The following is a 27,497-nucleotide window of genomic DNA, read 5'->3' as shown; positions in this document are numbered from 1 at the left end:
ACAAGTATGTCATACTTGTAAAATATTTTTGAGATTTTTCAATTCAATTTTTTTTCTTAAGTTAAAATTAAGTTTTGTTTGTTTTGCATATAATTAATAAATTTTTTTATTAAGGCCATATATTTGATGCCAGACTAAGTTCTCGTTGAATTTTGTAATAACGAAATGGGTAGAAAGTATTTCCTGGAAATGCTGTTCATCGTGAGTGGAACTGCTTGTCATGTGCCATTGAACAGAAGAAATAATAATCGGACAGTGCCATTTCTTGGGAATATGGCAGGTGTGTTAGGAGTTCCTATTTAAGCATTTTCAGGTAGGTTTCAATGGGTTTGGCAACATTAGCTCGAGCGTTGTAATGCAGCTGAATCACTTGTCTCACCCAGCATTCAGCCCATAAGGAACCCAATTTCCTTGTTTCTGAATCATTCGACTGCCAATGCCGAAGCAATGTTTTCTTGCATGATGCTTAAGTCACCAAATCCTTTAACTAAATGAAGAAGAAGAATCAACACTCCCTGTAAATGACGATTATTTGGAAAAAAGCAGGCATCAGCAAAACCTACCTCCACTTCACAGAACTTTCAGAGGCAGTATTTTGTGCACAAAATGCGACTGGCAGAAGAGCCCCTCGAAAAGTATAGAATAAGAACGAAATAGGCAATTACAGAACAGAAAAACGTTAACCTTGACGTAAAAAAACGGTGCAGTGCAGCTGGAAGAGCTTCTCGATATCTTTAGAAGCTATCGAAGGAACTGAGTGTTTTCAGAGAAGAAACCGCAGCCTATAGTTTAAATCAAAGTTAAGATGGTTGCAGGGTCCAACACATTTAAGCGACAAACCATTAGACCTGCAGGAACTCGTTTCGCCGCACATCTCCAGAGTGTAGAAGCCGCACTGTTGAAAACTTTGATGCCGAGGAATACAATGAAGCCCCATGAGCGTCAAAAATGAAAAAAGTACCACAAAAACTGACGACTCAGGAAAGCCAACAAAAAAGGTTGACACCAAACACAGGTCTAAAAGCCACAGGTCAGCAGCTGTCATTAAGAAGCCAACAATAGGAAAAAGCTACGCATATGTTCTTAGGAACATCTAAAAGGATTTAAAGCCCAATGAAATAGAAATCGATATAAGGAGAAATCGGAAACCAAGAGCAGGCGCACCTAACTGGAGTTAGAATAGCGATAGGCCGCAGGCTCGAATTATTCTAAGCTCTAAAGAGCACACTAAGAGCAAACCTTAAGCCAAAGGTCACGCTGGCGATTAGAGACCTCAATTCGCTAACGATAGAAGAAGAAGTAATTGAAACAATAGAAGCACGCTTGGAGAATCTGATTCCAAAATAAAAATCTCTGCACTCAACTTTAGAGAACAGGTCGCAGCGAGATAAAGCAGTTATACTTCATAGACAGAGGAGAAATCAGTTGCAGGCTACAAATATAGTATATTATCACAAAAGTTTCCGGTGCTTTGGACCACTATATTTAGGATGATATTGTAAGAAACAAGAAAGAAGAAGGCAGGGTGTAGGTATAAAACGTTAATCGAGATTTTTAAATGCGAAATTTCCGTTTCATGCTTTTTATTATTCCTTCAACTATCACCCTTTCTGTTTTCTATCAAATTTAGTGCCTGTTCATAATTTGTTTGACTGTAGTTGAACTTAATTAGGCCATGTGTGCAGCGCAAACAATCGGCCATTCGATCATTGCTAGGGCACGGACTAACGGTGTGGTTGTAAAGTAATTTAGCCCCAGCGCGTTCACGTGGCAGCGTTGGTATGCGTGTGCGTGAGTTCGTAATTAGGACTCGGCATGTTTGGCTAATTACAACAACAATGCATCGCTTTCGCACTGCCAACGCATAAATGTCACAAATGAGTGGCAGAATCGAGAAATACTGCACCGTGTGCCATTATTCCATACACACATACAAATGAACGTGTGCTTGTGTGGTTGTGGGTGCGTGAAATTAATTACGGTCGCATTTATCACAACAACACACAGCATGTTCGCGTTAAAACAAAGCAATTTGCATCCGCCACTTGCCCAACACTTGCAACATTTGCATTTTGAGGCAATTTCACTTGTGCACACGCCGTCAGTCAGCCCCCAGTTGCAGTTGCCGTTTCTGTTTCCTGTCAATTTGTCTTTCTGAATTTCGAGCGAACTTTTGTTTTTATTTCTTTTATTGTTTGCTGTTGTTGTAAATAAACTTGCGCTCACACCTTTTAAAGCATTTTGCGGTTTGTTTATGCCCGCTATAATTTTTTCGTCTGTTGCATGTCTGTTGGCGGCGACTGCGGCGGTGGCAGGCAGCATATCCCGCTGTGTGGCAATTGTCATAAATTGTCTGCGGTCTTTATGGCTCCATATGACTCGCCAGCCAGCAGCTTGCGTCGAAAAGGTTAATAGCGAGCGCACAAGTGCAAGCAAGCAGATGCTTGCAACATACGTGCATAATATAAAAACACGCAGCAAGTGACCAGTTGCGTGCGGCAATGTGGCATTATCATTCGCACTTTCATTTGGTGCCTCGAATGAATGCTTTTGTTTTGCAAATAATGACCCATATATGCCAAACGAATGCGAATTATAACAGCCGTGTTGTGCGCTGGTCGTAAGCTTGTGTTGTCTGTGGTGTCTTCCATCTGAGAGCGTTATTCTTAATAGATGGCGGATCGTACATTTTTATGGCTAAATTTAACCGCAAGTTTAATATTTCCTGCTGTGAGGTAAACACAATGAAAATATTTTAGGAAAAATTGAGGCAGCTGTGAACGAGGGCGGCTATTGGAACTCTCTGGAATAGTTTAATAAACCACAATTTTTTTAAATAAAAAGGCAAAAACAATGATGCTGTTTGATAGTTAATTACAATTTTGGAAGCAGGGTGGCAAGTGAAGGATAATGATAGAACTCTCTTATCTACAAATCAGCAGTCAAGTCTTTGAAAAGGTTAAAAAAGAGAATATTGATTTCTTTTGCGAATTCTTAACCTTTTTATGGATGCAATATATTGAAATTTAAGCTATTTTAAAATATTTTCATCATATATTGACTTATTATCGACGAAAAGTTAATAAGCCGAAAATACTCGCGTCAAAATATTCAATTCTGCTTTTTCTTAGAGCTCTTATTATGAAATAATCTAAACGATGGAGCTATGTACAGAAATTCACGGAAGTGAGGAAAGTTTTCTGAGCGCAATTTACTTGGCAGTGGCCAGAAACGATTCTTTTAAATGTGGATCAAGCAGCTCACGAATACTGAACCTAGACCAAGCGTCCTCTGGATAGACAAAAAACAACCGATTGAAGGCGAGCTAAAGTGAAATGGCGAAATATTAATTCCCAGGGTTGTGCGCTGGGTTTGGGACCCGCGACTTAAAAACATCAACGATGAAAAGATCAAAACAGCATCGGATAATAACCGCATAAGCGCTGACTACGCCAATAAAGAACTAAAACAGCATAAATTATCCAAATTGGTCTACTATCGAAAATATATTGAGCCAAAATTTTGTATTAAAGATCTTTGAGATCAGTTCTAAAAACCTGAAATTTGTAGGATTGGATGTACTCTGACGATCAATCTGTTCGACCACGGCATTCGTTCGTTCGCAGCTATTCTCATATCTCTCAAAATCTCATATTGATTTTTCGAAGGCTTTATTTATAAAGTATTTACATAAGCAACCCTTAAGTTTTGTTATTTAGACAATGTGAGCCACTTAACTATCATTTAACACCTCTAAAAGTACTCGTAATATCCATATGTTCGTCTAAAACCAAATTTTTTTGCAATGCTTTTATCCTTGCTGGCTCATTTACTTGCAGATACATTCAAGGAACAATAAGTCGAAGCACTCAAGCTATTATTAATGGATAAAAATAATAAAAAATCGATAGAAATCGTAAACTACAACAAAAAAAAAACTTTTAAATACCTTCATTTTGAAATCTCTGTAAAATCATTGGAGAATACTCAATTCAAAGCAAATTCACGAAAAGAACGAAATATTTACATGGAATCAAAAGGAGACTTGTAACTAGAAATTTGTAAACCAACTGCACTGATCTTAAAAAAATCTCAAAAGATCAATAATAATATTCAAAAAGACCGAAAGATTACATATAAATTAGATGATTTCCAAGTATGGTAGTAGAAACTCAAGAGGAAAGTTGTGGTATACCTATACTATACCTATACCTATACTATACTATTCCCATTCTCTATTAAAAAGTTGAAAGATCAGGATCTGTGAGGTTTTTGAGAAAATCAGTAAACGTTTGGTTTTAATGTAATAGTCATAATTGACAGCCGTAGTGTTAACGAAACCTCTATATTGAGGTGTGGAATTATATCTTTCCCACAGATTCGAGGGTGTAAAAAATGCCTCTGTTTTTGTTTTCATGTATTTTGACGGCTATCTAATCAGGAATACCATTCAAATTGTGTAGATTTTAGGTTTTACAGACATTTTTATGGGATTACCATTTTCGGAGTCCGTAAACAAAGTACGATTGTATTGTGAGAGATATAATTCTATATTAAATCTTACGATTATAATTATTTTAGATGCCTTTATAGTTCTGGAGTATAAAAATGTTGTCATATTTAAACTCTGAACAGGGTATGTTTAGTTTGCCGTTTGAAGATCCTATAAAATGTATATAAATGATTATACGAAGACGGAGTCGGTATATTCATGTCCGTGTGTCCGTCTATCTATATGACTGTGTACATATAAGCGAACTAGTCTCTCAGTTTTTTGACATATTGATTGACATTAGATTGAATTAAAGTTAGCTTGGGCGAGCTTGTTTATCCAATCCACGAGTATCTAAAAATCCACTTCTTGCCTCATATTTGCTTCAAATTAAAACCGGTATAGGTATGCGCAGACATATTTTGCCGGTTATTATCTTTTACCGCCATCACATTGGCTCATAACAATAATCATAACAATGAAATTTCATGGCATGATTTGCGATTTTACATTTCACATTATTGATGATGACTTTTATACGCGCATTGCCAACTTTTATGGCTATTTAAGGGCAAACACCTTTGCCGGTTTGCCAATAACAAAACAAAAACGGCAACAACGAGCAAATAAACCGAAGTACAAAACATGAGCACGAGCAGAAATCGCAACGCAATAACAATAAAAACCATTTAAATTGTTAGTGACACCAGCGCGAGCGATCTAAGAGCAGCGTAGGCCGGTTAAATGGCGAAATATTGAATCGAATTGTCAGTTGAGAAACGAGAATGCGAATAATGACGCTGACGGACGAGGCAGAGCTGGCATTTAGAATGGATAAAAATCACTTAAGTCTTTTTGTTGCAATTTATTAATAGAATTTTGAGGTTAACTGCTGGAGAATAATGATAAGCTGCTTAAGACGATTAAGTGAGCGTAAAGTTTAAACTGAAAAATGAAGAAGAAAAATTAAAAAAAATATGTAAGTCTCAGCTAATCCATAATCATTATTTTAGTGGTCACACATTGTTATCGATTATTATTATTATTTGCCTCAAATGATGTATTTCATCTCTTCATTTTCGCCGCAATTACTTTGCTTTCAGAAGCGTGTCTACTCGCATGAAAAGCAATACTCTTTTAGTGTCAATTACTATCATCATTACTCCTCTTTATTATTATTGACATAATTATAATGTATTGCACAATAAAATGTAATAAAAACGCAAAACTAGTAATAACAGTGGCTTCTCGCTGAAGCTAGAGTAAACTGCAAAATAATTCATGGCATCTTTATGTGAAGCCCCTCACTACGTCTCGACCTCCTAAATAATAATATTTTTATGCTTTTTCGCTGCTGTCTAACTGTCAGCAAAAACAAATGTTGTAGACATTACATGGACAGCTTACAGACACTGCAGATAAACGTTAACACCAAGAGATAGTTGTAGAATAGCGGAGAAAGAGAAATTCAATAAATCCAGACAGCTGAATAAAGACGAAATTGCCAGAATATTGGATGAAAGCGTGAAAGCACTTGAAAATGTTTGCTAAAATGTATGAAAAATGTATTACCATGAGCTCAGATAATTTCTAATGCTAAAAAAGTATGTGAACGCATGAAAACGCTTGGAAAAAAGTAAGAATTTGGCTTCTGAAATATTTTTGGCAAAAGTTTTGAGCATAGGAAGTGTTACACTACTGTTACTACTACACTGTTTTGCTAATAAACGCATGTAAACGCATGAGAACGCATGACGAGTAAGTTAGAGTTAAGCTTCTGAAATAATTTTTGCAAGAATTTTGAACAAAGGAAATGTTTACGAGACGGTTCTGTTATGAAACGCAGATAAACGCATGAAAACGCAAAGGAAAAAATTAATTATTGAGTTTTCAAGTATTTAAAAAAAAAAATGCTTTTAAAGACAGAATTTATATTTGCTATTAATATTTGAAAACGCATAGAAACGCATGCGTTCTGAAATCGCATGATTAATTTTTTGATAATAAAAATAAATTTCGAAAACAGAAATATGAAAAACCGCAAAAGTACGCACGTAAACGCATGATAACGCATGAAAAAATGTACGAATTTCAACATCCTCTCACACATTCTAAACGTATAGCTCACATAAGTACACCGTAAAGTATGAAACGCAGCAAAAATGCAATAAATTCTTAAGAAACCTTTTGTTGTTGCACAAACACATTACATAAACCAACTAAAGTAGCGGCCATCAACCGACACTACAGCTCACAACAGAATCTACTCAAATTCCATTATTTGTTATCTTTGTTGGCATTACTATCGACAGTATTGTTGTGCTACATAAGGATAACAATAACAATGACAATAAAGTATGAATGGCAACCTTGCTACAAACGCAAGGAAAGTGTTGCCCACTACAGATAACTGTCATGCCAGGGATATACTTATGTAAATGTGTGGGCGTACACGTGGGCGTCTGAAGTTTAACACTTACATACATACAGAGAAGAGCATGGACTGTGGCGCGGGAGCAGCCGTGAAAGCGAATTGGCGAAAGAGCTGCCAATAAGTCTGCGAAGCAATTTCCAGCCGACAAAGCGAAGCCAAAAAGACAGTATATCGCAAGAATGCAATAAATAACAGTTAAATGGCATTGTGAGCATTTCTTACCACCCAACATGGAACCTGCAAACGGATAGACAAACAAGCAAACGCAGAATGCGCAGAGGGTCTTAAAGAGTTTGGGTGTATTTGCTTGCGAAGGGTGAGAGCCACTTTTGTCCAGCTCACGAATGAAACCGTAATGAATTCGCTCTTCACCCAACAATTTCTGGCTGCAAATAATAATTGAACTCGAAATAAGAATTCATAATTCCAACGTACGACTTGTACAACAATAACAGCAACAATAAAAGCAACACAATATTAATACTATTAAGTGGGGGCTTATGTGGTCATTAAATGAGCGCAGCACACCCACTAGCAAACGCCGAGGTTATGGGACAGCATATTAAATGCATATCGACGCTAAAGTGTGGCAAGCACTTGTACGAGTAGTCGTACGGAGTTGACACCACCAACTTACTATCCTAAGGAGCAGTCGCAACGGAATTTCAATGGTCGGGCAGAAAAAAAAGTTGCTATGAAATGAATGAAATTAGTTAATTTGTTTGCTGACCGGGGCGTCTCATAAATTTCATATTTATTGCAACAGCGAAATTGTGATATTTCGAAAGTCCCGAATGATGGTCGCAAGTCATTAGCGATTTTGGGGGTGGCTAATAAATGACATTTATGGAGAAACGGTTTGTGTTGGCGATAATGTGCTTTAGGGCGTAAAAAGCGTTGTTTCTTACATTGTAATAATTGTTTGTGTAGTGAAGAGTGCTACTGGAACCAAATAATTTTTTTTCCTTAAAAAACCAATAAAAATTTTGTACTCATGGACCTCAGCTCAGCGGCTCAGCGGCTTTAGATGATATATTAATACTTGTTACATAGGCGGTAGACGCGATTCTTACTTTCAGTCAGACTTTTCTATATAACTCTTCTTGCTCACCACTTTCCAATTAACACACATATACCAAGACTGAATAATATTCAAAATTGTACTTATCGACATATTAATATAAGGAGCGGTGGTAAGGTTGGCAACATTATCGAAAAAGTGCCGTATTAAATCGCTGAATCAGATTCGAAGGGCCTGCTTGTTGGGGATTAATGCAACGAAAACTACGTCAACAAAGGGTCTGGAGGCCTCAACATGCGGCCAATATACATACAAGCGAAGTATGAGATAATCCTTACGAACAGCTAAAACAACAGTAGGCAGCTGGGGTGTAAAAAAACAGTTTTATTTTTACTAAAAACAGTGAGTTACTATATAAAGCTGAATTTGGTGGGCACTCGGGAGCACAATGGGCCTAATGGTGGCCTAAGTGCAGCCGTCTGCGGTCTGGCCCTCACCCGCCTCCCTTTTCAACCAACCATTTGCTTAAATTGTCTGGAGAAGGGCGTGGTCGATTAATCATTGAACTTCTATTTAACTGGGTAGATTTGAAACTAAGATAGAAGGATACAACTATTGGCTGTCCGACATCTTGACCTCAATCGAAACTAATCGTCTTAACAGACTTGTTACAAATTAATTACTCCTTGATAAGATCTGATATTAAATATGCAATTGTGACGACCGGGGACGGGACTTAACCATACGAAACATTATGCTCACGGAGACTCTTGTGTATAGTACTTTCTCATTTTTGTATGTAAATAGATATCTTTCAAATTATTTTGGTTTTTTTTAGTAGGTTATTGAAAAATAAAAGAATATAAGGTTTTCCGAAGTTTTTCTTGTTCCCAAAAAGTTGTTTGGATCTGGAGATTATGTTATGATTCCCATTTGCACCTTATTTCTCAAGGTTCAATTTGCGAGACTTGGAAAGCTATTTCGTAATGATGATGAACATATCCTTGTTTCGTTAATATTTAGAAATGGAGAAGTCGGTCAAAAGACGATCTTGCTTTGACTAAATAATCGAGAAGTAGTACTTCCTAATATATTTATGAAAATCAAAGTCTAACTGGGAAATCTGCAATATTGATATTTTATATTTAGTTAGTGGGACCTAAGAATAACATATAATGTTATATATGTCATATGATTCAGGCCTTAGAACAAAACCTCACGTTTGCTATTCGCCAGTTATCAGTTGAAATGCTTGAAAGAGTCCTCGAAAATTGAACTCAACGGATAGACTATCAGAGACGCGGACAGCATTTGAAAGAGATAATCTTCAAAGAATTAATGCCAAAGAATGTTCTTTCGTCTGTGTTTTATCTTTAAAAAGGTAGGAAACCTAAAAATGGGCCACCTTTAATGACAACATAGCGTTATTTTATTAACACTTCCTGATAAGATATTCGGTCGATATCTTGAAACCTGGTACTCAATTTTTGAATTGGTATTCAAAAGACAAGCATACCCTACCTTAGGCTCTCTCTTTTTCTACATAAAACCCATTACGCTGTCAATTGAATTTATATATCTTCCATCTTATGTAATAACCGTAACTCCAAAAAATAATATTATTATGTATTTTTTGGGGCAAATTAATTAGCCTGCGACCATAACGACGTGCTTATCAGCCAATTGTTATTCAATTTGTCCTCAACGCATTGAACCAGCAAAATATGGCATGAGTGACTCCATCAGGCAATCCTTTTAGTGTCACGTTTATTTTCTTTCTGCCATTCTCCTGTCATTGAATTATTATTTTCCTGCCTTTTTGTATTCGTCAGCCTGGAAAAAGTGGTTTTGCCACCATTTACAACATGCAAAGCCGAATTTTTTTGTGGTTGCCTAAGTAGACGGAGTAGTCAATTTGTCATCAACGCACATCAATCATAATTTGCTACGTTTTTTATTATTACTCAACAGCTCGTAACCATAATGCTCATAAGAAGTGCCGAAAAAAGGGACTGTGAGGGCTTTAAAAGCGCGTCAGCACAGGCTAACCAGTAGTTATGATGTGTATACGTATATATGGGTATGCGGTAAATAAAAGGCAGCGGAAACACGAAAAAACTAAATGAGCGACAACGTTAATATGCAACTTTTCAAGTTCAAACTTTGGTGTCCTTAGTCGCCTGTTCAGGCGTTCAGGCGCTCGCCCACTCAGTTGCTCAATCAGTTTTCTTTTCGCTTTCTTTACTTTTCCGGTTTTTCCCACTTTGCTGTGTGCCTTTCCGGTTGTTGTGCGGCATTTTCGGCAGTTACTTACTGCCGAGTCTGGCATGGCGAGTGTCTGAATAAAAGTGAGTAAAATTGATGAGTTTGCCGTACAATTTTGCATTTTTAATAAAGTCACAGTGGGCGATGGGCCGACGTACCGACCGTGTGACAGAACGACGACGCGACGGCGCTTAAAAATATGCAACTGACTTTGTCTGTGGAGTATCCGTTGCATGTGTTGAACCGCTGCGTGTGTGTGTGTTTGAGTTAAGTAGCAAATGGATTATGCCACGTTCAACCGTTATCCTTTTTCGCTGTTACTTTTCTCTCTCCATTTTCCATGCAAATGCTCACTGAAGTGTGGATTTTATTTCCCACTCGCTTTCGCTTCACACCATACACTCATACATATACTTGTATATTTTTGGGTGTTGGTAAGTGGTAAGCGGTTATTGATTTTATTGTTGGTATGCTGGCCAAAATAACTATTCCGGTCCTGTGACCCTTCCGTCTACTTATCATGCACAGAATCTGTTTTTGTTTTCTTTTTTTTCACATAGATACATTTGCCTTTTGGGGCGTTAGGAACTAGTTTTTATGCATGCATATGTATTAGTTTGTTTTTGTATGTAAATATATGTTATCTTTAGGTAATTGCCGTGCTGTCACTTTTTGGGTGAAATTAACAAGATAAATGATTTTTTTGGACAAATTGCTGTACATTCTTTTTATTTCGAGCTTTTATTATAGTTTTGGGGTCCAAAGGGACTAAATATACGCATATGGATATGAATGTGTATACATATAATATATGTAAAATTGTTGTTGGGCTTTCATTGGGTAGTAGAGAGCCGGAAAATGGGACTATGCAAACATATACTTAAAAGTATACTTCATATACTCGTATGTATATATGATTGCTAAAGCCTATCCTCGTTTGTTCGAGTCATTTTTGTTGTGGACTCCACTAAAATTAGTATAATAATATAAAAGAGATGATCGCTTATCTTTACACTAACTGATTAACGGAGTTAGTAGCGTCTAATAAGTACTACTCTTGGGTGACCTACGAGCAGTTGATAAAAAAATACAATTATGTGTCCTCGGCAATAACTAGCCTACCTTTCCTTGAAACGTTGCTTAAGATAATTACTACAAGAACAACAAAATCATAGGAAAATACGACTCAGCTGTTATAGAAACTATAACCTGTTCTCTTGTAAATGAATGCTTCTACTCAAATGGCAACCTAAAGCAACAAGTAATGAAGTCTCAATTCTTTTGTAAGCGATTCATATTTATTTTATTAACTATTATTCAAGTTCTAGTGGCAACTTTATTAGTGGCTTCCCTTTTTTAGTCCACCGAAAAACAGAAGCCATGAACCCAAAAACGTAAATTGTCTAAAACATCAACTCAATGAAACGATACTTTTAAGACAAAGCCAAGTTCCGTCCCCGCAAAACTAAACGGCTATGTAAACTAACGTTGAGCAATACCAAAAGCTCCGTCAGGATCGGGAAAGACCTCTTCAAGTCGTTCGATACCAAACGAGGTTTCAGACGATACGATTACCTTTCGTGCGACTGCTTCAATAAATATAAAAATTCAATAATTCAAAAAAAAATTCGAGCTACAGAACTAAATTTAGAATGTACCATCTTCTATAAGAGTGTACACCTGCTGCCCTACGCCGAAGGTATTGATTGAGGCCAGTGACTCAATAGCCGCGCCGTTAGTTCTGCTTTCGCCAGGAGCGAAGCGAAGTAAATGGATCTGGCAATGAACGAGGCCAAGCCAATATATCACAAACAGTCGTCGCATTTGCGACTTGGCTCCCACGTCACTGTTGACAGCCATACCTTCGAAATCGTAGATAAGATAGCAAGAAAAATGTCAGCTTCGAAATTGATCGCAAAATAACTCTTGGCAACAGGTGCTACTTTGGACTGAGTAGGCAATTGAGAAGTAAAGTCCTTTCTCGACAAACAAAAACCAAACTCTATAAGTCACTCATTATTCTTGTCCTGCTATATGGTGCAGAGGCTTGGACGATGACAACAACTGATGTGTCGACGTTGCGAGTTTTTGAGAGAAAGGTTCTGCGAAAGATTTATGGTCCTTTGCGCGTTAGCAACAGCGAACATCGCATTCGATGGAACGATGAGCTGTATAAGTTATACGACAACATCGACATATTTCAGCGAATTAAAAACAGCGGCTACGCTGGCTAGGTCATGTTGTCCGGATGGATGAAAACACTCCAGCTCTGAAAGTGTTCGACGCCATAGGAAAGCAAAGGAAGACCTCCACTCCGTTGGAAAGACCAGGTGGAGAAGTAATGGCTATACTGAAGCCAGGTGGAGAAGTAATTGGCTATAGAGAAGTTGACGACTGAGGTTGATCGGAATCTATTTATGAAATATCAATTTCGTTATCATCATATGTTTAGCTCCCAACTTTCTTAAGGTTATGATGAAATTTTGATTTTTACTATTGTACTCACAAAAGATCTTATAGATAGATTATAACCAGAGCAAAAATTATGGGAATGTTTTTAGTTTAGTTGAATTGGTTGCCGGTTGAACTTGGCTGGTCTGAGCGGCCTCTAGAATTGTGGGACTGGAAGCATGTATCGGTTGAGTTTCAACACTATACATATATGAGCTATTCTGAAAAAAGAAGATAGACTGCTAATAAGAGGTTACAAGGACTCAGCTTGCCCAGTGAAAAATTTCGACTACTAGTGGCAGAAAATAAACGTTATTGCAGCCTCAAGAAACACTTTGTCAATACGGATATACTTGTAGTCTCCTGTGCAAATGGCCGGTTATGCGAAATGAAGCCAAAAACATATGCTTGCTACTAGATTGTACTGCTATCTGCAGACGCAAAAGAGTCCTTGAAACATATGCTTGCTGCTAGATTGTACTGCTATCTGCAGACGCAAAAGAGTCCTTGAAGTTATACAAGTATATTCGAAAAGGAAGCACCTTGAATCAATAGAGCTCAGCAAGATCCTGGAAATAATCTTCAGAGTGCTTGGCCGTTGTGGGTCCGTTTAAAATAAGAGCGGGCACAATAGACTTCAGGTCGCAATGAAAGCCTCAATTTATGTTATTCTATCTATTCTTTAAATAAAAAATATATAATTTGATGCAATGGTGAACTATATTTGATAATATTACAATGGTAATCAGTGTAATACGTTTGCATTACAAATCTTTAAGTTTCAAAACTAATAATAATAAATACTGCGTAGTATAGACAACACGACCTTTCCTATTGACATTTCCAGTAAATATGTGGTATGCAATTTCCCGCGACATGTCAGTATTAAAGCACTCATAAGCATTTATTTCACACCAAGAAATTGCCAGTCGCCAAATATCTGCTTCAATGCACCCAATCACTGAATTGCGAAAATGTCAAGATCAATGATTATATAGATACATACTATCAATGAGCACTAATACGCTATACACAAGTACATATACAAGAGTATGTGGCTTTCCAAGTCAAGTAAAGTGTGTTACATTCGTAGGAGCGAGATTACAGCGCTAAGTACTCGTACACACATATACATAACTTTATATCGACATATGTATTAGTGTGTGCAGTTAAAAGTACTTTCACGTGTGTAAACGTTAAGGAAATGCTCACACAGCTATCACACAACTAGTTATCACACAACAGCCATTGCCTTGGCTTTCAACGTTTTCTTCACGTTTCTTTGCGTTTAGCGCTGGTTGGCACGGATGGCAGCGCACGCAAGAATTCCTTTAAGCGCGTGTTTGTTAGTTTTCTTAATCTTCTCGCAAATCCTCGTTGATTTTAATGTTATTTTATGTGCACGTGTGGAATATCTTCTAGCATTTTCTGGAAGTTAAATATAAAATTGCAAAGCGATTATCGAACTGGTTGCTGACTCAGACCGGAGAGAGTGTGATGTTATCGCAAAATGAGTGCAATTTTGTTTGATCAAACGTTAGTATCTCACTAAGTGGTTTTATTTTCGTCAATTATGGATACTTTGAGGTGGAATGAGGGCTATTTGACCACCGTAAATATCTGTTGCGCTATCGCGAGATAGTTTTGGGTAAAAAAAAATTTGAAATTAGATTTTCTAGATAATTTGAAATTAGGAGGTGTATAAAATTTAAATCGAGGAAGGATTATAACATGTTTAACGGAACTTTTTCTTAGACCCAGTCAATATAATTATAATATTTTGGTAAGAAGATTCTAGAAAGCATATTTTGTATAAAACAATTGTTTACAATTCAAACCATCTAAACCAAAAAAAAATTTATGGGTTACCATATAAAAATCCGCAGTTTAACATACAGATAATCAGCTCTCTTATATCTCAAGAAGAAGGGTATATAAAGATCACTGAAGAAAGAGAGGGATGGAACGAGTATGATAGGCAGAGGAAAAGAGAGAGTGAGAAAGAGAGTTCTTTCTATCAACGGCCAAAGTTTCCTGATCATGAGATGTGAGTTTCACATTCTCCGTTTTTTTGATTGGGATAAATAGAATTAATTTTAAATAGTTGTAAAGTATTCAGGATGAAAAGGACGATTCTTGAACAGAAAGAAAAAGATAGAGAGAGCGAAAGATCGAAAGAGAGAGAAATATATATTAGTTCTATCAATGACCACAGTCACCTGATAGCGAGCTGTGAGTCTCACATTCTCGGCTTGTTAGGTTGGGATAAATAAAAGTAATTTCCAAGAGTTGCTATAATTGGATATTGGATGGGAAGTCCGATTTGTTAAGTAAGAGTAAGAGAGGGAAAATAAAGAAAGAAAAGGGTTCTATCGATGACCAGTGTTGCCTGACAATGAGTCTTACATTATCGATTGGTTAGATTGAAATTGATTTGATTATTTGTCACGACTTTAGCTTTAAGTAATCTGTAGTATGCCACAAACCTGGTTAGATTTTCAGTTTATTCATAAATTGTTCACTTATTTTGAACACTGAACTTGAACCTAGAGTGAAAAAAATTTACAACAATTTGCTGACCTCAAAGTTTTCATTAGTTTTGATGGGTACTTATGGGTTACATATAGTATAGTAACATAAACTGCTGACTTTGAACTGTCATGCTGCAATTATTAATCTAGATAAATAATTCAGTTCACTAAATCTTTAGCAAAAAAAAATAAAATCGAAATTTAATTATAGAAAATTTGAGAATTGGAGTCTCTTCTTTTCTAAACCACATTGTTTACAATCAATTTTACCAATTTAATTCTCTTTTAATTTCTAAATAACTAAGTATCCACCATTATAGCAATTATTACCAGAGGTTGTGGCTTCGAACTCGATGATTTTAAATTGATAGAATCATATCTTAAAATTCAATCAAATAAATTTAAGCAAATCATTCGCAAATTTAAAAGAGTAATGCACCTTGTCATGCGAACATATGACATTTTTTACAGCTCATTTTTCACCAGCTCAAACCCTTTCACGAGCGCAAGTGAAGTGTTGGCAAAACACGAAAATGCCATCAAAATAAGAGCGATCGTGAACAGTATGTGGCACTCAAATGGATATGCACACATTTGGCATACATATGTACATAAATACAGTTGTAAAGATAACCCAGCATAAAAGTCCATTAAGTCTAAACTGATGAAAGCGAATAGCAAAATTTCGTCTATATTTTCGAGTTATGAGTATTGATAGATGAACACAAACACAGATATGTAAGTGGCTTGAGTTGGTGAAAGTCTTTTGGCTCTGGTATGAAATTCGGTTGAGAAAAATTAATAAAAAAAAATAAAAAAAAAATATATTAAAAACAAATATAGAAAAGATTCGATCATATTTTTGAAAAAAAAATATATAAATATATTAAAAAATTGAAAACAATTTTTTCTTAAATAATCGGCATAATTTCTGATGAAAAATTTTATCAACAATCGATAGCAAAACATGTCGAAAATTAATAAAAAAAAAGCTTGGAATAATTAATTAAGTAACTGGTATGATTTTAGTTACCATCTTATTAGTTCTTAACCAGTTGCCAACCCTCTCACTCTCACATGGTTATCTCATAAATGAAAATACGCACATTTTTACTACTGCCATACATTATTCGCTGCAGTTCGGCATTTTTGGAGCACTTTTCACTGTGACATATAATTCTTTTTTCCGTCCTCCTCTTTCACCTCTTGTACACACAGCCTGAGTGATGTCGAATTGTGTGAGTGTGTCTATGCGATTGTCGATTTGAAAATCGAATCGCAAAATCAGTTGTGTACACTTTTTTATTATTCTCCACTTTCGTAAGGACATGCTACGCACACATTTCCTGTTCCACAATAGAATTTTATGTTTTTTAGTCCTTTTAGGTTCAAGTGCTAGAAAGGAGCGCACATAAAATGGAAGGGCGCAAGGTAGTATTACAAGTGCATGTATATATATATGTGTGTTAACATATGAATTTTTGGGGGTTTATTGTAGTTTCAAGTGCCATTTTTTATGTGCGCTGGTGCCTTCGAAAGTATAGGCAATCGCTAGATACGTGTATTTTTTAACCGCACTCATATGTGTGCATGTATGTGTGTACGTCTCAAACTCTATTTGAAAAGGATTTGAAGCTGTCAAAACAAACGCACGAAACAATGGAAATTCTTTGTGAAATATTTGAGAAATAGTTTGATGAGAGCTAGATTTTAATATATCACAAATTCGGAGGAAATAGTAGCATACTTTTAGGCGGTAAACCAAATTTTTATTTGACTTTACTGTTTAGTCAAAAAGATGGTGTTGTTGAGCTCGAAACCAAACATAAAAAATACTATTCTCCAACTTCTTTCGCTTTATTTTTGTTTAAAGATGCATTTTTTTCGAAAGTTCAGTATTTTAGCATTATATTGGATTTTAAACCAGAAAAATATATAAACTCGTTTTGCCTAACACCTTGCCGAAGTTCTCAAAAATTCCTCTAAGAATTAAGATTCTTAAAAAATTTGCTTACTTTCATTTTTAAAGCATTTCTTCAAGAGAATGTAAAGAATGAATTCGGCCATAATCGCATAAGCGGTGGCTACGCCAATAAAGGAGAAGAATGTACAGGTTCATTATATACTGATTTTAATATTTTTTAAGACTTCTACAGCCGCATATTAGTTAACAAACTCAGAGTACTCTTAAATTAGATGTAAAAGTTATATATTGAGGGAGACAGAGAAACGAAAAGAATGAAGCCTGTAACCAAATCTTAACAAAAATCGACCTATAACCAACACAGAGCCAACATATTGCACTCGATTGGTAAATCACGAATGCTTCCGGAACTTAAGCTCCAAAATTAACCAATATAACCGAAAGTTTCACATAAATTGCCATATATCTACCATATTTACAGTCCATATGTACTTCAAAACCCCAAAAAAATTAAAGTGAAAAATTGACAGCTCAATTGAGACATATTCCCAGCTCAATATCAAACTTGCAGCAATAAAATTAAAAGTTTGTATCGAAAAAAAAATTTTTTTTGGGGTAAATTTTTGTAGGAACACGTATTGAAAATTGAGTGCGTGAAAAAATTGAGTTGCAGACGAGAATAACTTAACTAACAGACAGCCACTGCAGGGTATTCAACAGCAAATTGCCTCAATGTGCTTGACCACCAAAGGGCTTGAGTTTCAATATATATGTACAAGTATGTATGAAGTTAAATTCGTACAACTATGTAATATGTGCTGATATTTTGCGTTGACTCTGTAGGAAAAATTTACAAAACGCAAATTATTGATTTCAAAGCAATTGGATGTAAGAAAAGAAAATAAAAATTGCAAGGAAGAATGGTAAATTCCGATAGTCTGTTGATGATGCGAGAAAACATATAAACTTCATCTTGAATGCCAATGTTCTGTAGTGTATGTTAAGTACACCTGATGACCCGGTAGTAGTATTAACGTGATTGGAATGAGCCTACTTGGAAGTATATATGGTTAAAAAATTCAAAACTATTTTGAGAACAACTTAAGCTCTTACAAAGCCATGCAAACTACTTAAGAAAATGTCTGTCTGGTTCTAAAGTGACATAATTTCGAAACTCTAACTAAGGACAAAACATGATCTCACTAGCAGAAGCATACATCTAACATATTAGACTTGTCTGGAAGCCTGGTCATAGCAGAATTGACGAAAATTGTTAAACTGTAGAATTTGCAAGCAAAGGGACCCACACACAAATTCCAACAAGATGGGAATGAGTATGGTTTTGCCTTTCTTCGTGTATTCAGGCGGTGAATCTATAAGTCTCGTGTGAGAGTAGTAAGCGTTGCTCAGCAGCCAGCACTTGTGGAGTTATGAAAGCCTTTTGGATCGGAGTGGGACACAAAAGGTCCATTGAACTGTTAGCTTTCAGCAAAGCTCACATCGCCAATAGGTCAGGACACTGTTTCATTGGAACTTATGCGGTGAGGCTATAGATTGGAGGATGCAAAAATCAAAGTGTCAATGTTGCAATGAGGAAGATGAGATTGAAACAACTAGACGCTTTCTACTTCATTATCAAGCTTTCAGCAGACTAAAATTGAAGTATCTCGGTTATGACGCTTCTTGCCAATCTGGTTCATTAAATGGAGTTGATAGACGTTTTCTTGATAAGCGAAGGTCCTTTAGATCCATACTCAGGACTTTTGGACATAATAATGGACAGACGTTTCTAGCTGTCCAAGTGGGATTATTCGCAACCTCACGAGAAATTAGCGTATTTACCTAACCTAACCTAACTAAACACAGAGTTATACTTGAAGAGAAAACTGTGTAGAAGGAATAATATGTAAGAATAATGCTGAAGAGTTGATATATAAATATTTCACTTCATTTGTTTTTAATTTTGATCCGGATAGCTCAAATGTATATAATGACTAGTATAGGTTAGCGATAACCAGTTCGTTTATGGCCCTTACTCAACATTATAGTGTTACCAGACCGGTAAATTTTATTTGATTAATACTAAGATTGTGGTTAAAAACGCTCAAAAGAGTTTAATTTTAAGCCATTCTAAAAATTCTATATGTTAAAACCCATCAATGTCCTTTCAGCACTAAATAATTTTCCTACAGGGCAAAACAACCTTTTACCCATAAATGCACAGATATATGTATGTATATAGCTATTTGTAGTAAAGTTTCAGCATCCATTGGTCATCACAATTCGAACTGCTGTTTAATGTTGTGCAGCATTTGTTGCTTTTGTTGGCCGCCACTTGCCAATGGAATTGTGGTTGCAAAATTGAATTACACCTACATATTTCATGCTCACCTTTCATTACCAACAAAGTGCTATAAACTACGAGTGACTGCGCAACTGAAACAATTCAGCCAATAACAACAGCAACAACAGAACAGCAACAATTTGGTGCAAAAGCATAAATGCCGGAAATGTAGCAAATATATGGAGCAGCTGTGTATTAAATAACCACCGCTTGGCACTACTGTTCGGTCGCGGACATAATTAATGGTTGTAAATGCCAATTCTTTTGTTCTTTGGTGAACTTCGTTGTATTTGAAGCAGAGAAATGTGTTATGGTTTCAGTTTTTTGCATTACTTCATTACTGGTTATCTATTTATAGAAATTTTTTTTTTAAATAATAGCGAGTGGATGATGAGAGTTTCACTATTGTGGGTGATAAAATACCCGAATAGATATGACAATTCGGCGTACTCTCTGGTTTGGCTTTGCTTCCGGTTTTATATGTACATCGTCTCACTAGCAACTAGCAGTATATTGAACTTTATCAATACGCTGGAGCTAGGTGAATATTTGTGACTTAGGAGAGATATACAATAGGCCTAAGGTCGCGGTGCAATCCTTATCTTATCTATGTGTACTATATCTCCTTTCAGGAAAATAACCAAAAAATTGTACCTGAAACAATACCTTATTTCTATATACTACTGCATATATTATATATATATATATTTTTTTTTTGTTTTGTATAAAATTCCATCCAGTTTTAACCTCTCCTTTTTATGCTTTTTCAATTTCCAGTGTGTCAATGCAATGGACATGCTAGACGCTGCCGCTTCAACTTGGAATTATACAAGCTATCGGGACGCATCTCGGGCGGTGTCTGCTATAACTGTCAACATGACACAACCGGCCGTTATTGTCACTATTGCCGAGAGGGTTTTTACAGAGATGCTACAAAGGCTTTGAATAATCGCAAAGTATGCAAACGTAAGTAAAAGAAAAAACTATATCGGACCGTGAAATATGATCTATAAGATATAACTCATAGTAAATACTACTTGTAGATAAACAGTGTTTTGTATATGTTTAAGACCTTGAAAAGCTGCAGGAAAACATAGCCTTTGAGACAGAAAACAGAGTTTGAGATTTTCGAGAGTAAAAATGATATTATTGCTTTCCTTTATATTCGATTCCACTTTCTAATCTTAAGTCTAAAACCTCTAGAGGTTTCCTGTTCTGTATGGCATAGTATCCATAGTTAGCAGACAGTAACATGAAGATCACTGAGAATTTCGAAAAAGTTTGATAAACCACTTTCTGGCAGTCGCTTGTGAATATATACAGTATATATGTATATATATATGTAAAACTAAAAGGTTTTAGGAGAACGAAAATGATTTGTTTTTTGAAAATCACTTTTAATAAATTACAGAGAGGATGCTCGCCAACGACACCTTTTTTCGAGAGATTTGTCTCTTTATGCAATTTTTCTTTCACGAAAATTTATAGAATCCCAACGGAATACCCTTTGAATGATTTCGTGAACAACTCGAATAACTGATAAGAAGCATTGGCTCAGAAAAATTACCTATTTTTATTTGGATTTTAAGGATTGCAGCTTGGAACAGAAATAGTTATATACATAGCGAAATTCTGAACCAGCTGTACATATATAAATAATTCATACTATATCCTCACAAAGTTGGATTTCACTAGTTATTTTCTGGTGGGAAACCCCTCTAGACGTGAATCGAGAAGATGCTTAGTAGGGGAGGAGGATACTAAAACGGAACTGCGGTATAGTGACAGTGATATACTTCGAGAATCCTCATATCTCTCTCTTTTTCCGTCTAACAAATTCAAATAGTATCTCCCTAGTGGAAGTACCAGGCATCGAGAAGGCTTATGGAGTTCTTCTGAATAACTACGGGAGGATAACGAAAGCGGCATTTACACAGACAGCCAGGCGGTCTTACTAGATTTGCCGTCACCAAAGATCAACTCCAGCGTAGAAAAGAAATTTGGGAAGGCTTTCAGCAAACCAACAAGTCAACTTCACTTGTCTATCATTTCGGTTCCCGGTCACGTGAACATTTTCGGCAGCGGAAAAAACAAACGAGTGGACCAAGTTTTTAGACTATCTAGACTAATCTGAGGCAGACATATTATCGTACCCGTTAGAAACAATCAAAGGAGAGCTGAGCACACAATTTGAACAAACAGCTCAGAATAGATGGAAATCTTAACCCAAAAAAAAGATAGTGAAACATATATTGCCAAAATATTACATGCGGAAACTAAGAATTTATTGCACAGGTACAGGAAAGTTATACGAGTATATACCTAGACTTACAGCTACTATAAGGAAGCTTCGGATATTCGGAGAACGTGTGTTAAATATGGGAACGCCCTATACCAATACTTGCTGCAGTTACAAACTTGTAGGGAGTAAGGAAACGGTTCTACACTTCCTTTGTGAGTGTCTAACTCTATCACAAACCAGACGTCAAAATCTTGGAATTAATCGCATACCCAAGTTTGATCTTCATCTGAAAAAATATATAATGGAGATAAGTAGTATCATTTCGGCAACAAAATGGTTTCAACACAATTATGAAACGTGATAAACAGATATAAAGAAGTTAGAGTGGTTTAACAAAATCGAGGTAATTGAGCTCGAAGGGACTCTGCACTCCTACCTACCTACCAATCCATTTGAATTTCAAGAGTGGAGCTATTTGCAATAATATTTTCTTCGAGAGACAGCAATGTCTAAACAAAACTATTTAAAATAAAAAAAAGCAGTTGACACGTTCTCAAATATATTAATAACAATATTATAAGTTGAAAGGTATTAACAATATTCAGAAAAACTTCAAAGTTCTACGTCTCTAAACTCACAACCTCTCGGTATAGTATACCTAAAGATTTAATTGGTGAACATGACGTAAGTTTGAATATAGTTTTCCAATTTTCAAAATTCAAATGAAAATACAGCTAACCTATACTTCTGGAATATAGAGTATACATATACCCATTTGTACATATATATGTATATACACATCTGCATTTTTTCTACTTCAGCTTCCTTTTGTATATTTTGTTACTAGTGAGCTAGTTTTCATCGGATTATAGTTTCCACTATTGACATGTCAAATACCGCTCCTTCGTTTGATTTTCGAACAATGAGCTAATCAAGACGAAATGTCGCTACAAATCCAAGATAATCGCGTGTGTTGAACAAATTACAAGTTGTTTATGACATTCCTTAAATTCACCCACAAAACAATTACCCACCAACACAACTAACACTAACAACATGCCTACAAGTAAACCCTCATCTAAGCATAAGTTCTCATGCATGTCGCATTGAAAAGCAGTTTGCTGAAAAATTGTTGTTCGATTCGTCACGATAGCTCACTTAACAACAAATACGAAATCCCACACATCAGCGAAGGTTTCGAATTAGACGTCGTCATCATTGCAAACATTATCGAAACAAGTAATACCAAGGCAACTCCATAAGCTCATACATACATATGTACATATAAACCATCTAACATACATACATACATTCATACCAGAACTTCTTTGTAACGGATTTGAGAATTTGATGCGCAAGTATTTGCGGTGTAAAGTTTTGTTGTTAGCAATGAAGGATTTTCCTTTTCAATTTCAAAGCTGGTAATCCATCAGACAACATTTTTTTCGCACTGGCACCCAACCATACCAAAACCAATAGTTACAAATAAAACAACAACAACAAAAGTACTGGAAAGTTTGTTCCCTGTTGATGAGTTGAAGTGCTGGAGTGACAGCGATTAAGACGATTCGAGTGAAATTTCATTCAATAATCCCACAAACAACAGCAACGAAAACCATGTGTAAGCTCACCTTTTCGAAATTTTGTATGGAAGGTAGACAAAATAGAGCATAGTTCTGAGAAAAGGAGGAGATCGGAAGCACTGAACAGTTTTTGGTGAAAAGAAATACAAAAGAAAGATATTCAAGATATCTCTTTCTTACGATTTTATTCCTCACAACATTGTTTAAAAGAAAGTAGAAAGACTGAAAATAAGTGTGGGACTTGAAATAATTGGAAATATAGGGGGTTAAGATAATTGAAAATATCTTTATATAGGACGTTCTTTAAAAATTTTAAGTTTCTGTTATGAAATTTATGTAGAGTCATGCGATTACTGAGAGTGATGCGTACGACAAAAACTAGTTTGTGGGGAGCACGATCTATTGACCACTTTTTTTAACTTTTCTAAAGGTTGTCTTATTATCATAAAAGATCAATAAAACATTTTAGCAATGTTTTTCTAGCAAGATTTTCTAAAGGAGAAGGATTAATTTGGCCTATATGGCTGAAGGTTGAAGACAGTTTCGTTTAAAGATTCATAAAAAAAATCTCTAAATCTGTGGTCCTTCGTCTATGATTCTGTATTCCGGCTGGGCTCTATCCGTTAAATGGTTTTAAAACAACGAAGTTTTTTATATAAGGATGACCTGAGCCGTTGAAACCACGGCCGTATGTCTAGCTACTCCCTCAGTTCTAGAGATATTGAATTGAAATTGTGCACACGTCCTTTTCTCACTAAGAAGCTGCTCCTTTGTCGGAGCCGCTGATATAGGAGAAGATATAGCTTCCATGCAAACCGATCGACCGAAATCAAGTTCTTGTATGAAAAATTATCACGGAACAAATCGGACTGGCTGATCATAATAAATATAATATTATATATTTTTTGGTATAAGGAATGGTCCGGCTTTGGTTCCGAAGTAAACTCATTCACATAAGATTCTTACTTAGAAAGCGTAGTATTCATGTAAAGGAATACGATTTAAGCAAACTCTTCAGGATAGATGTCGCTATAGCCTTAGTGGTAGATTGCCCATTTAATACCATTATTTTCAGCTAAGTCTATATTCGTAATGAATATTACAAAGCCGAAATAAAAAAATAATCTTAAAAGATCTTAAAAAAAGTTATAACCAGAAACCATCCCATTTTATATCTCAGATTTCATAAACCAAAGTTTTTTCTTATGCTTCTCAACATTTCCTCAACACTGTTTTTCCGTAGTGCGCCACACACGGAGTATACACGCCAAAGAAAAACTTGTATCTAAAAGCACCGCAAAGCGTATTTACGAGTCGCTATCTCAATTACCTCGCCTTTTATTGTTATTGCTAGCAATTTTATTTTATTTGTATGTAATCTATTCCCGAAGTCTTTTTCAATAGTTTCATTTGCCGCTTTCGGTTTTAGGCGCTTAAGCGTGGCATCGCTGCCATTCACTTGCTATCTGCGGCCCTTCCTACATGAATATTATGAGTTTGCAACGAAATTGAGTTCTCGTTCTCCATTTAGTGGAGGCGACTTCACTTTTTCGATTGCTTATGCATTGATTTTGTCTGTTTCGGCTTTCGCTTTTGTTTGTTGGTCATTATTGTGTGTGCCCACAATAAGCCCAACGCGCTTGCCGCTGCTATTCAACTTTGCTGTGGCGGCGGGAATGAGCAATAAAAACGCATAAAAGCATCAAAATCGTAATTTAATTGATTTTAAATTACTTGCACTTTTCGTGCTTACGAAGAAGAAAAAACAGATTTCATTTGAGTTCAATGCATTGATGATGATTTGATGGCGTTTCCTTAAGTGACTTGCGACACAGAAACGGGGGAGATCAAATAGAAGAAGATATGTGAAGAAATAACAGTTTGGATTTTAGAGGTTTAAATGGTCTTTGAACTTTTGAAAGTAGTTTTTGACTTTTTATAATTTCTGATATTCAGTAATAATACTATAATTTAAGGGCTTTAATCCGGGAAGGAGTTAATTATGCGAAGAAAACAGATATAGTAAGAGAATCGAGTACTAATAACGAGAAAAACTGACGAATAGTGTGAAGAGAGACTACTTAGAGATCTTTAGTAGCGAGGGTTGGTATAAAATAAAAAATTCTAAGTTTATACCAAATATTTAACTTCTGTAAGGAGATTCCAAAATATATAAAAATATTTAGTTAAATCAATACAGACTTACCGAACTTTATATTCATGCTTTTCACTACTTTTTCTTTAATTTCAGGCTGCGACTGCCATCCTGTTGGCTCTACCGGCAAAACTTGCAATCATTTGAGCGGTCAGTGCCCCTGCAAAGAGGGCGTAACGGGACTGACGTGCAATCGCTGTGCGCGGGGTTATCAGCAAACACGCTCGCATGTGGCACCCTGTATAAGTAAGTAGAAACAGAAAGAAAATAAAATTAGTAAATATTTAAGCCAATATATGCCAACTAACCAACTATTTTCAACCACAACAGAATTACCGTCCAAAGCGAACATGATACAAGCAGAGAGTGCGGTTAGCGAGTACCGAGAACCTGCTGGACCCGATGACGAAATGAAAAAATGTAAGTAAAAAGCGCAGATAAACTAATTTAAGTACGATGAGGTGATATTAAAATAGTTTTGGATGCGCAGTGAAAAAAGGGATGACCGCAGTAATTTTGTGGAGTGGCGCCACAACGTGAGCGAGCTAGTGTCAAAATAATGTCGAATAAGTTGCGCTGTGGCATTGCTGCGGTTTGAGTTTGCCAAATTTGCATTGTAATAATCAACTAACTGCTAAGGCAACCCTTTTTTCACTACTCACTCGCAGTGCTGTGTTGAGGTTAGGTTGAGTGCCAACAAATACACGCACGAAATGAAATGTAATTTACACTTGTAATCAAATTTTCATTGCAAATTTAGTGCTTAGAGTGCATTTCACTTTAATGAAATTTGCCGAATTCCCAACGCGACAAACTAATTTCATTACAAACACACACACTTCCATACAAAAACATATTTACATAGTCATACATGAGTCATTGTGCGGGCGTTTTGTTGGTGCGGTGTCATGTGTTCATCGAACTGTCCGTCTCAGTGCATTGGAGTTTGAAATTTAATTAACTTTTATTTAATATTCAACAGATTGCGGCAAATGCAAGGCCAGCCCGAAAAAACTCAATTTGAATAAATTCTGCATGGAGGATTACGGTACGTATGAGTTACCTTGGCGCATTTGCTATTGTAGTTGTTGGTGTTTTTGCCTATCGTTTTGTAATTTTCTAATGAATTTCATGCATGCATGCATTCATGCCCTCGGGCCATTACAATTTTAATTGTATTTATGCTGACTCCAACGTTTCATTTTTCCACCTTTCTCTTTTCTCTTTTATTTTTATGTTTGCAATTTCCCGCAATTGCAGCCATTTTAGCAAAAGTCATTGGGCATGACCGCGCTTCGCAGGACATCAATACGGAGAAATTTTCGATTGAACGACAAAATGAAATTTTCAAATACGAAATAAATATACAGACGATTTTCAAGCGCAACCCTTTGCAGGGCACAACGAGTTCGCTGCTGGGCAGGGGGCATATGATGTGGCTGGTGCCGCGCAAGAGCCTCGAATGCCAGTGCCCCAAAATTAAGTTGAACAAGTGAGTGTTGGAAATTTTATCACAAATATTATTATATATGTATCTGGCAACACAGATAGCTTTAGTTGAAGGTACTGTGGCAATACTTTCTAGTTTTGGCGTATTAAGAAAATAATAACTAATTCGAATTCGAATTGTATTATTTTGATTTAGTATATAATTAAGAAAACCTAATTCTCAGAAGTCATTATTATAATAAAATGGTTATATTATTATATTATTGTTATTTACATATATTTATATTTTTATATAATATACGAGATTTTGTATAGCGGAAACATGTTCCCAGACATTACTCGACTGGTTGACAGACCACGCTAGTATTTGGCATATCGAATTAAATACAGTCCTACCAATTTAGCAAAGTAGTAAATGTTTTTGAAATAATGTTCATGCTCCCGGGAATTTAAAAGTGATTTCTTGGCTTTTCTGTGTTCCCTTTCATCTATCTAGTACTCAAAATATATAAAGTAATATGCAAGATATCATAATACTTGTTCGCCATTTCACCATTCTTTATATTATTATTCCGAATTATTTTTTGGTTTATTGTTTCTCTCCTT

At 36.0% G+C, this 27,497-nt stretch overlaps 1 protein-coding gene and 1 long non-coding RNA gene across 5 annotated transcripts in view; one reads left to right on the top strand and one right to left on the bottom strand.

Moving 5' to 3' along the window:
* LOC105228810 (netrin-B) overlaps positions 1-27,497 on the top strand; it is a 590,578-nt gene that overhangs the window by 199,898 nt on the left and 363,183 nt on the right. Inside the window, exons 2-6 of one of the 3 annotated variants that reach the window (XM_049455354.1) lie at positions 20,240-20,428; positions 25,539-25,688; positions 25,773-25,862; positions 26,425-26,490; positions 26,703-26,934. The exons of the other annotated variants lie outside the window; for them this stretch is intronic. Of the exons in view, the coding sequence (XP_049311311.1) occupies positions 20,240-20,428; positions 25,539-25,688; positions 25,773-25,862; positions 26,425-26,490; positions 26,703-26,934 (727 nt within the window). The remainder of the gene's footprint in view (positions 1-20,239; positions 20,429-25,538; positions 25,689-25,772; positions 25,863-26,424; positions 26,491-26,702; positions 26,935-27,497) is intronic. 3 annotated transcript variants of the gene reach the window in all.
* LOC115066358 (uncharacterized) overlaps positions 1-27,497 on the bottom strand; it is a 168,268-nt gene that overhangs the window by 31,839 nt on the left and 108,932 nt on the right. For both annotated transcript variants that reach the window (XR_007422636.1, XR_007422635.1), the window contains exon 3: positions 25,494-25,680. This is a non-coding gene — a long non-coding RNA (uncharacterized LOC115066358). The remainder of the gene's footprint in view (positions 1-25,493; positions 25,681-27,497) is intronic.

Source organism: Bactrocera dorsalis, chromosome 4 (genome assembly GCF_023373825.1).
Source record: "Bactrocera dorsalis isolate Fly_Bdor chromosome 4, ASM2337382v1, whole genome shotgun sequence".
In the NCBI taxonomy this organism is placed as follows: domain Eukaryota; kingdom Metazoa; phylum Arthropoda; class Insecta; order Diptera; family Tephritidae; genus Bactrocera; species Bactrocera dorsalis.
This window is presented reverse-complemented; position numbering and strand designations above follow the sequence as displayed.